Here is a 10,845-nt window from a genome sequence, read left to right as displayed (position 1 = left end):
TGCACCAGAGACGAGATCCTAATTTCACCTCCGATGACACGTCCCGCCGCGCTGATCAAGCTTTGCATCAGCCCAGATCGTCTGCCACCCATCACATCAGTACCCGCCTCCTTGTCCTTGTCCCCCGCCCACAGCATAGCATGGGCATGGCAACATTGCTGCTACTCCTGTCCTGTGCAAGCTCGTCCTCCGCCTCCGCGTAGGGAAAGTACTGACTGGCCAGGCCAAGACGCGCATTCACTTTCCCCCACCCTGCGCCTGCGGAGAAGCACCAGTGACCACTCCACACAGCCTTTGCTCTGCTCTGCTCCCTTTCTCCAGCCGTGAAAACCCCAGCCCAACCCAGAAACCCCACCGCAATGTCCAGCGACGACGACCTCCCTGACCTCCTGGTCCAGGAATCCACCGCCGCGATCGTCTCCGGCGCCGACCCCTCCAGCCCCACCGCCCGATCGGCTCACTTCCTCCTCCCCCGCGCGGGGGCTGCTCCCATCCCCGCTCTGCCATCCCCGCCACGCAATGCCGACCCTGTTCCTCTTGCCGACGAGCTCCCGGTGGAGTGGACGGACTGGCCCGGCTGCTCCAAGCTGTGGAGGCGGTGGGTGGCCAAGCTTCGCCCCCGGCACGAGCGCCTCTGGCGGAAAATTGGGATCTTGGACGGAGTCCTCGCGACCACCCGCTGGGTGCGGCGCGACGAGGACCTGCTGCTCCAGCTCGCGGGTTTCTGGTCCGCCGAGACCAACACGTTCGTCTTCCCGTGGGGTGAGGCCACGGTGACGCTGGAGGACATGGCCGTGCTGGGGGGCCTGCCCCTGCTGGGCAGGCCAGTGTGGTTGCGGCTCCCGGACGAGCTCCGCGGGGACGTGGACGCGCTCCAAGCCGTCCGGATCGCGCTCAACTGGAGCAAGAGCAAGAAAGTCAACTATACCTTGTGGGTTAAGCAATTCATCGAGGAGACCGGTGCCGGTGCTGGTGCCGCTGGCGACGGCAGAGGAGAGGCCGAGGCGGACACATTGCTCGAGCACGGGGCGTTTCTGGCCATGTGGTTGACCAGATACGTGCTTCCGGTGGAGTCATTCGACGTGGTCAGAGCGGACGTGCTCCCCCTCGCCGCCGGACTGGCGCGCGGCAGGTGCTCGGCCCTCGCACCTGCCGTACTTGCCAACATCTACAATGACCTCTCCGCACTCAGTCACCACTTAAGCTTGGGCGCCAGCCATCAGCCGTTCGTGGCGAGTGCGCCACTGCACATCCTCCAGCTATGGGTCTGGGAGCGCTTCCCGGAGCTTTGCTCTGCCATCAACTCCCACGATGGTGATCCCGGCATGCCGAGGGCTGCCAAGTGGTACAGTATCAGAAGGATGCTTGATCCTGGGCACATCCATGCAGTGTTCATGTCCCCGGATGAGTTCAAATGGAGGCCTTACGGAGGTAGTAGCTTTGCTCTGCCACAAGCCAAAGGTGGCTGCTGGGTGCACTGCCATGAATTAGCAACAAGCAAGGAATTGCAATCCTTTGCGCAATGTCTGCGACCTTGCGAACTTGTTGGCATGCAATGCTTCGAGCAGTACTGTCCGCACCGCGTCGCAAGGCAGCTCGGCTTCGATCAGGACGTACCTGGGACTGTCGCCCGTGCCAACTCGAGTCGAAAGACGGCGTGGGCGACATACAAGATGCAGCCTGAACATGTTTCGTTCTTCGTTCCGCAACGCGATCCGGGCGTGACAGTTGAATACGCACAATGGTGGAAGCAATACTCGTCGGCATGTGCTGTTGCTGTTGCTAATGCTGCAAAGATGAAACAACTTAATGTTGTAGTTATTAGCCCAAGAAAGATGAAAGCTGAAGGTCTCAGTCTCAGTGGTGTAGATTGTGGCAAAAAGCGTCACTTGGAGGCTGGGATGACTCTGCAAGATGATACAGAGGATGAGATTCCGCTGGAAGAGAGGCTGAATAGTGTCATTCTAAAGACGGAAACGCTGGATACAGAGACGCATATTTTGAAAGATGACACGACAAAGAAAAATTCAGAAACCGTGAAGGATTTGGTGCCAAGATGGGCAGGAAAAGGCAGACGTAGGGCAATTTCACGCAAAGTTGCTGAGAAAGCTTTCTCTGATGCAGAGGCAGTTTTGGTGAGTGAAGTTGATAAACCATCGTGTGGGCCGGTCACCAAGAATGAGAATCTTGAAGAGCAAGCATCAGTCGAGGGTGCAGCGAGACCTAGAAGCAACAAAGGCATTAGAGCTGCAATTGGAGTGGACATGTATTCAAATCTTCCAGACATCTTGGCGATCAGTGGTAACGAGTTGGATGAAATATTCAGAAAGGATAGCGAGGCGAGTGCAATTTATATGGAATTGTCCAAGTTAACGATGGCAACATCCAACTCAGATCGGCCAAATGAAGAACGACATCTGGTCACCATAAGAAGAGATGAGCAGGACTGCAGTGAGTCGAAGGATACCACGGTGAAAGAAGATTGTGATTATCAGCTTCCTACTGTCCAAAGTGATAGCACCATCAGACAAGGACCAGTTAAAGTAACTCGTGCCATTAATGTTCAAACTAATGTGATGTCTTACAAGGATACATTGATGAAATGCAGACACGCAATGTAATGGCAGAGGGAGATCAGAGAGCGAAGGTGGACAGAGAAAACTCAACTCTTCTCGAAGGTAATGAAATAGCACATGAAAATATCTCATCCTCATATCTACAAATGGAGTCGCTTAAAGACTGTATAAAGGTTAATTTATACTTTTCCTCTTCCTTTTTGTAGGAGACAATGATGCATCTTATAACGGTCTAGTACATGGAAATAATGAACTGGTCAAGAGAGTAATTTCTACTAAAACACTCTACTATCTTAGACCATTCAAGCGGGTGAAAGATGCTCAGGTCAGAGATTCAAGAGCCGCCAATGCAGGTCAAGTAATTTTCCAACCAGGACGGGAAGTCGGAACAACGGAAATGATTAGAGAGGCGTCTGAAGCTCGAGAAGCAGAAAAGGTTGAGTTGGAAACAAGAATTGATCATCTTAAGAAACAAGTCGTGGCGTTAGAGGTGCAGTTGCGGGACAGGAGAACCTAGGAAATTTGAGATATAACTTAACATAGTATAGCGGTAGCTTGGGTCTTTAGAAGACATCTCCCGATGAAGAGTACCACAATATGGTGGGCTAGTCTTGCCGGTGAAATGATCTTCATCAGCTAATTGTGAGTGCAGAAACTAAAGCCCTTACATCCTACCTTAAACTCTGATTATATGTTCCTGGTTGCTTTTTTCTTTATGTTGTGAAATTCGGGGGAATACATAACTGCTAGTTTGTTTGGTGGTATAGATAAACGATATGCAATCTTCACATTAAACGACCGATTTGACCATGACATACATATATGTGTGTGCTCTTGTTAACTGATCTTTTGACTTACATAAAACAAGCTGATTACCTCAGTTAGCTGTGATTTAATTAAACGGTGCTTCACAGTTGATGTTTTTTTTTGAAAGGGGGGACTCCCCAGCCTCTGCATCAGGAAGATGCATACGGCCACATATATAAATAAAATAGGTTCAACAAAGTCTAAGAGTCGTAAAAGAAAACAACGTCGAGCTCACATAGACCTCGACATGAAAACAAAAAAGTTATGAAGCCACAACCGGCTGGCAGAAATAAAGGTAGGAAAACTAATTGCCTATCCTATTACATGACCGCCATCCAAACCGGTTGAATATATCCCGCGCTACCATCTCCCACCGGACAGATCCAGTAACCAAACGCTCCCTGGCCTCCGTCGGAGTGAGTAGGGACCACATACGGATCAACGCCGAAGCACGGAATACAACCTGCAAAAAATGAATAGTGTTTATTCTGTTAAAAGCCAAATCATTTCTGCAGTTCCAAATTGCCCATAACAACGCACAAACTCCTACACGAATGTGTCTAGCTGTAACGGACTCTATCCCATCCAGCCACGTTCCAAATAACGACCCGACCGAACTCGGAGGAGTAATGTTAAAAGCAATTTGCACTGAGCGCCACAAAATCCTTGCCAACGGGCACTCAAAGAATAGATGCTTAATGGTTTCATCCCGATCACAGAAACTACACCTAGTAGATCCTGTCCAATTGCGCTTAACCAAGTTGTCCTTTGTTAGAATAACCTGTTTATGGACAAGCCACATAAACACTTTGATTTTCAAAGGAACTTTGACTTTCCAAACATGTTTGGAGTTAGGAATGACACTCGAGTTAATAACATCGATGTACATCGATTTAACGGTAAATTGTCCAGACCTAGTAAGTTTCCAACACAACTGATCGGGCTGATGTTGTAGATGAACCTCCATCAGTCTACGCACCAGATGAAGCCAAGCTTCCTATCTATTACCAACAAGCACCCTCCTAAACTGAATATTAAGAGGGGTGGCCTGCATAATCATCGCCACAAGCGCATCACGATGATTCACAATACGATACAGAGATGGGTACTGTAATGCCAAAGGTGTCTCACCAAGCCAAGTGTCCTCCCAGAAGCGAGTATCGTTACCATCTCCGACTATAAACTTTGTTCTATTAAAGAAGGTTGACTTAACTCTCATAAGCCCCTTCCAAAATGGCGAATCAGTTGGTCTCATTGTCACCTGTGACAAGGTTTTGGATTGCAGATACTTGTTACGAAGTATCTGTGCCCAATTCGCATCAGTCCCAACTGATAACTTATATAGCCATTTACTAAGCAGACATCTGTTTTTGATCTCAAGATTCTCGATACCCAACCCCCCTGATCCTTGGGACGACAAATAATATCCCACTTGGCGAGTCTATACTTTCTCTTAAGATCATCGCTCTGCCAAAAAAATCTTGACCGATAGAAGTCCAGCCTTTTCCTGACCCCAACTGGAACCTCAAAGAAAGATAGTAGGAACATCGGCAAACTTGTGAGCACCGAATTAATAAGAATTAACCGGCCTCCATAAGACAGAAGTTTGCCCTTCCAACAACTAAGTTTCTTTTCGAACCGATCTTCGATACATTTCCACTCTCTGTTCGTGAGCTTACGATGATGAATGGGTATACCCAGGTAAGTAAAAGGTAAAGCCCCTAATTCACAACCAAACAATTGTCTATAAGCCTCTTGTTCCTCCTTGGCTCTACCAAAGCAGAACAACTCGCTTTTATGAAAGTTAATCTTTAAACCGGACAATTGTTCAAATAAACACAACACCAGCTTCATGTTTCTCGCTTTTGCCAGGTCATGCTCCATGAAGATGATTGTATCATCAGCGTACTGCAATATGGATACACCCCCATCAACTAGGTTAGGCACCAAGCCACCTACCTGACCGGCGTTCTTTGCCCTGCCTATGAGAATGGCCAACATATCAACTACAATGTTGAACAATATAGGGGACATTGGGTCTCCTTGCCTCAGGCCTTTGTGTGTCTGAAAATAATGACCTATATCATCATTTACTTTAATTCCAACACTACCTTTTTGCGTAAAGGATTCTACCTGGCGTCGCCAGGCCTCATCAAAACCCTTCATGCGTAAAGCCTGTTGAAGGAAAGGCCATTTGACTTTGTCATACGCTTTTTCGAAATCCACTTTGAAAATAACCCCATCCAGCTTTTTCGTGTGGATTTCATGGAGCGTTTCATGTAGGACCACAACACCCTCAAGGATGTTCCTATCCGGCATGAAAGCAGTTTGGGTAGGATGCACAACAACATGCGCGATCTGTGAGAGCCTATTGGTCCCGACCTTGGTGAAAATTTTGAAACTAACATTAAGAAGACAGATTGGCCTGAATTGCTCAATTCTCACAGCCTCTGTTTTCTTCGGAAGAAGTGTGATCGTTCCAAAATTTAGCTGAAAAAGATGAAGCTGCCCAGCAAACAGATCATTGAACGAAGGCAACAAATCACCTTTAATGATACACCAGCATTTCTTATAAAACTCCGCTGGAAATCCATCTGGGCCCGGCGCTTTGTTAGTTTCCATCTGTGAAACGGCCTCAAATACCTCTTTCTCGGTAAAAGGAGCCGTAAGAACTTCATTCTCAACAACTGTGAGCTGAGGAACATCCTCAACCCTGGACTCATCCAGAGACACACAGGTATTTGCTGGAGGACCAAACAACTGCTTATAGAACTCAGTAATGTACAATTTTAGGTTCTCCTGTCCTACAATTGTTCCCTCATCTTGCTCAAGCTGAAAGATCCTCTTCTTTCGATGCTTACCATTAGCAATCATGTGAAAAAATTCAGTGTTCGCGTCCCCCTGGACGACTCTCCATACCTTGGCCCGCAACGCCCACTTCAACTCTTCTTCCCTAAGAAGTTCTTTCAGCCTCAATTCCGCGTCCAGCTTAGTTTGAAGCTCCGCGACAGGCAGAAGCGTGGTTTCTGCCTTTACATCTAGGGACTGAATAAGTGACAGAAGCCTTTCCTTTTCAACCTTATAAATCCCGCTAAGATGCTTAGCCCATCCACGCAGGACACTCCTCAAGTGCCTGATCTTATTCTGCCAGCGCTGAAGCGCAGTGATTCCTCATGAATCCTTAGCCCACTCTCTAGCTACAAGATCAAAGAAGCCTTCACGTTCAAACCAAGCCATCTCAAAGGAGAACACATTCTTGTTCCCCAAGTGGGAGGGCTGACCAGAGTCCACAAAAAGCGGCGTGTGATCCGAGATACCACGGGATAAGGCCTGGACCGTTACTAGAGGAAACTTCTGTTCCCAATCGACACTAGCCAACACACGGTCCAACTTCTCATACGTCGGATTTGGCAGCGCATTAGCCCAGGTGAATTTTCTGCCCGAGAGCTCAATTTCTCTCAGGTTCAAACTCTCAATGATAGTATTGAACATGAACGACCATCTGCCGTCGAAGTTATCATTGTTCTTATCCTCACGCCTTCTAATAATATTGAAATCACCCCCCACCAGGTACGACAGCTGCTCGGAACCACACATCCGAACTAGATCAGCCAAGAAATCGGGCTTGAGCTCGGGCTGCGCAGCCCCATAAACCGCAACCAGAGCCCAATTAAACCCATCTTCCTTGGACCGCACCCTGAACTTGACTGCAAAGTCTCCCATAACCACACTGCGAACCTCAAGCGTCTCGCACCTAACGCCGAGGAGGATTCCACCCGATCGCCCTCTCGGCGGCAAGCAATGCCAATCAAATTCAATACCTCCCGACAAAGAATTTAGAAACTGTGGCGCAAAATTATCTCTCCCCGTCTCCAAAAGAGCGATAAAATCTAAGCGATGCTCGACAGACGCCTCAACAAGAAACCTTATTTTAGCCAAGTCTCTCAGACCTCTGCTATTCCAAAAGATTCCTTTCATAGTTCATCGTAAAATTTTTTAGCCGAATGCATCCTAGCACTCCTACGCACTGCGGACAACGGGTATACCTTCCGTTTCCAATTGCGCTTTGGGATAGCTTGATTCTGCAACTGGTCCTCATACCCAGTGTCAGAGGGGCTTGCCAAACCTATCTCAGTAGAGACCTCCTCTACCCCCGCCTCAGAACTAGAAGGCAAAAGATCCGCACAAAAAATTTCAAGCGCCCTGACCCCAAGCGCATGAACCTCCGAATCACACATGGGTTTAACAGCTGCAATATCGCGAATCATCTCTAAGGCCCGCTCAGCCTCTAGGTCTAGTAGATCATTAATAGAATTAGAAATTTCAGTTTCATTACTACCAAGAGAAACCCCTAGTTGATTTGCATTATCAAGAATCTCATCATTTGAAAAATGCAAAATGAATTGGAAAAATTGACCGACATACCAGTAGAAACCTCGACCTCACGAAGCTTGGCCGCCCTCATGGCGCACCGTTGCTGGATATCGTCCACATCCGGATGTGCCTGGAGACGGTCACTCACCCGGCGCCCCTTAGACAAGGGATCCTGGATCCCGCCGAACGCAATGACCTCCTCCCGAGAGATCGCGGATGGGGTGCGGCCTCCTGCCTCACCCCAACCCGCCGTCCGAGCACCCTGCATGGGCCGCCCCACAGTGAAACCAAAAGGAAGGGACGCCTGGCGCGCCCCACCAGACGAGGCCATCGCCGATGGTGGTGGAGACATAGCCAGGACCGCCCGTCCTGGCTCCCCAACCTGCACCGGAGAGGGCACCACCATAGGAGAAAGCTCCGAAGCCGCCTGCCCCGAGCCCACTCCCGAAGGTGAAACCGGCACCATCCGAGAAGGAGACACCACGGGAGAAGAAGCATCCGAGTCCTCCTGACCCAGACCTCCTCCCAGTAAAACAGAGGACACGGGAGACACCTGCCCCGCATCCCTGCCCTCAGCACAAAAGGAACCCGAGACCGCCTGGCCTATGTCTCCTCCCTGCATAGGAGGCCCTGTAAGCTGCGGCATCTCCTGAGGGGGTGGCACGCGCTGACCAGATGATGGAGTGGCCACCTGCCGACTCACCTCCTCCGCCCCCCTGACCACAAGTGATGAAACCCGGAGATCCCCAGAACCCGAGTCCACAGCATCCAGAAAATCCAAAGCAGGCAAAGCGAGCTCAAAGGCCTCCTCGGACTCCACCCGATCGCTCCATAACCTCGGCGGTGCAGAAAAAGGTTCGAAGGACCCAAATCTCAACGACTTCGAAGGCACCGAGGAGGGCTGAGCAGCCCCATCCCCGGTCGTCACGGTGTCGGACCCCGGCCCCATGGACAGCTGTCGTCCGGAGTCCTCGGCCGGCGGTTCCTGCACACCCGCGCCACCGTCACCCTCATGCATGTCCACATCAGACCCGTGAGCCGGTGCATACAACAGGCTCTCGTCCTCAAACTCAATAACCAGATTATAAATCCTGCCTCGATAAGCCCACTTAACCACTTCCGGCACATACTCAACATTCAGAATACTGACCAAAACCCGAGCAATCCCTTGAGCTCTAGTGAACGTCATGTCCACACGCTCAGGCTTCCCCACAAGAATGCCCAAACTGGCCACAACCCGAGCATCCTGCAGTGGGGAGGAAGGTGCCCCGGAAAAGCGTAGCCACGCTTGCGTAAGCGGTATGCCCTGAGGCTCAACAAGCTTCCACTCCTGAAACTCAAGAATGCCATCAGTACCCGGGACCTTACACATCCCAAAACTCAGCAACCGCTGCAGGTCCTCCACAGACGGGCACTCGACCCTGAACATCTTATCAGCAAGACCGACAAGGTCCCACTGGAAATCCCCAGGAGCCAGCTCTCGAAGCCTCTGCACTATCTGTGCCTCAGACACCTCCCCTCTGGTGACCTTGACAATCCCCGTGGTCTTACTCGGAGACTCGTCAGCCACCTCGTGCTCAGTCGGAGACTCGAAAAACGTGAGCTCAGCACAGTAAACTCCATACATCTTGAGTGAAGGGGCCTGATCACGCAATAACGAACATTCCCCAGATTCATGTGCCAGCTTACCACAAGTATCACACAATCGTGCCACACACTCCGCAATGAAGTGACCTTTGTCCCCGCAACGATAGCAAAGCATCTTTTCCTTCCTGCGTGCCCACTTGGACGCTCTATCCGACTCAGCCTTGTCCATCATCTCCGCGGACACATCAGTCAAAACCTCAGTCTCAGGAACCGGAGCAGCAGCAAGAGCCGTCACTACCTCCATCGCGTGGGCGGGCAACACAGGCTCCTTTGCAGCCCCGCAATCAGTCATCTGCTCGACAACGACCGGTGGAGGCGGCGGTCGTGGACGGTATCGGCCCCCTCGCCCGCCCCGACCACCACGATGCCCACGGAAACCACCACGCTGTCTAGCATCCGGACCAGAAGCACCCTCAACAAAACCACCCTGGGGGCCCATAAATGGTCGTTCGGCCGACCCGTCGCTCTGCCAAGCGTAGCCTCGGCCGCCACCCGTCGACGACGAGCCACGGTGCACACCTGCCCCATACGCATCAAAACCGTCATCTCCCCATTGTCCCCGAGGCGCGGCATGAGCACCAGCCATAGGTTTGGTGACGAAGTTAGGTGGCGGTGCTTGCCTAGGCAGTTGCCCCACCGTCCCTGTCGCCCCTGTCGTTGGCGGCTTAGGCGCCGAGCCGCCCCGGCCTGCAGCCCCGCTAGCCTGGCCACCACGACCAGGCGCATTGACCGGTGCGCGAACTCCGGCAGACACCGTAGCACTACGGCCGACGACCGCACTCGGCACCATTCCGCCACGCCCTCCCGTAGGCGACACAAGGGGTACCGCGCCCCGGCCAGCTCCATGACCGGTGGCCGGCGCTGGCACAGCAGCCGCCGCAGCACGACCGCCGCCCGGCGCAATCCCAGCACGACCCGACCCGGGGAGTTCGGTCGGTCTCTTCCCCGCCACCCCGCGTCCCGCCATGGACGCTAACGGGGGAATGCGACGCGCACGACCGCCTGGATCCGCCCGCCGATGAGGGAGGCGCCGCACCAGAACCCTACGACGCGAGCAGGGAGAAGATGATCTGGGTCGACCACTGCATGCCTCCCTCACGTCCTTATCCAGTAAAACGAGGCCCGGCCCAACTGCAGCCCCTTCGCACTGGGCCACATACCCAGCCGAAGGAGGCCCAGTAGCCACCGGAGGCCCACACGCGCCAATCAAGGATTTCAAACGCAAGGCCCTCGCCTCTGCGATCCCCAGCGAAGCCGCCGGCGCCGCCTGCTGCCGGCCAGCCGCCGCACGACCGCCCTTCTTCCGTTTGACCATTGCCGTCCATGCCTCCGGCGCAACCAGATCAAATACAGTAAGTTTGGGAAGACTCACCTTGGGTATTGGACCCCTCCAGGGCCGAGGTGCGTTCGACGCCATCCTCCGACGCACGACACGCCGGAG

General features: G+C 52.2%; 2 protein-coding genes across 2 annotated transcripts; one reads left to right on the top strand and one right to left on the bottom strand.

Moving 5' to 3' along the window:
- Nucleotides 1-258: 258 nt before the first annotated feature.
- Nucleotides 259-4,181, top strand: LOC109783279 (uncharacterized). The gene is made up of 2 exons (XM_040390934.3): nucleotides 259-2,678; nucleotides 2,783-4,181. The coding sequence occupies exon 1, from the start codon at nucleotides 360-362 to the stop codon at nucleotides 2,619-2,621; it is 2,262 nt and encodes a 753-aa protein (XP_040246868.1). The 5' UTR covers nucleotides 259-359; the 3' UTR covers nucleotides 2,622-2,678; nucleotides 2,783-4,181.
- A 199-nt stretch (nucleotides 4,182-4,380) lies between these two features.
- On the bottom strand, nucleotides 4,381-9,696 carry LOC109783280 (uncharacterized). The gene is made up of 6 exons (XM_073499369.1): nucleotides 7,809-9,696; nucleotides 7,430-7,677; nucleotides 6,726-7,019; nucleotides 5,622-6,527; nucleotides 5,343-5,447; nucleotides 4,381-4,686 (listed from the first exon to the last, which is right to left on the bottom strand). The coding sequence occupies exons 1-6, from the start codon at nucleotides 9,694-9,696 to the stop codon at nucleotides 4,381-4,383; spliced, it is 3,747 nt and encodes a 1,248-aa protein (XP_073355470.1).
- Nucleotides 9,697-10,845: the final 1,149 nt, after the last annotated feature.

Source organism: Aegilops tauschii, chromosome 5 (assembly GCF_002575655.3).
Source record: "Aegilops tauschii subsp. strangulata cultivar AL8/78 chromosome 5, Aet v6.0, whole genome shotgun sequence".
In the NCBI taxonomy this organism is placed as follows: domain Eukaryota; kingdom Viridiplantae; phylum Streptophyta; class Magnoliopsida; order Poales; family Poaceae; genus Aegilops; species Aegilops tauschii.
This window is presented reverse-complemented; position numbering and strand designations above follow the sequence as displayed.

Bases quoted from the DNA above. Each gene is read 5' to 3' on its own strand.
- LOC109783280 (XM_073499369.1), bottom strand. From the start codon at position 9,696: ATGACTGATTGCGGGGCTGCAAAGGAGCCTGTGTTGCCCGCCCACGCG. The intron at 7,020-7,429 runs GTATACCCGTTG...GGGGCTGCGCAG, and splicing joins AGCGCAATTGGAAACGGAAG to CCCGAGCTCAAGCCCGATTT. The intron at 4,687-5,342 runs GTAGGTGGCTTG...AATTGGGCACAG, and splicing joins GGGCAAAGAACGCCGGTCAG to ATACTTCGTAACAAGTATCT.
- LOC109783279 (XM_040390934.3), top strand. From the start codon at position 360: ATGTCCAGCGACGACGACCTCCCTGACCTCCTGGTCCAGGAATCCACC.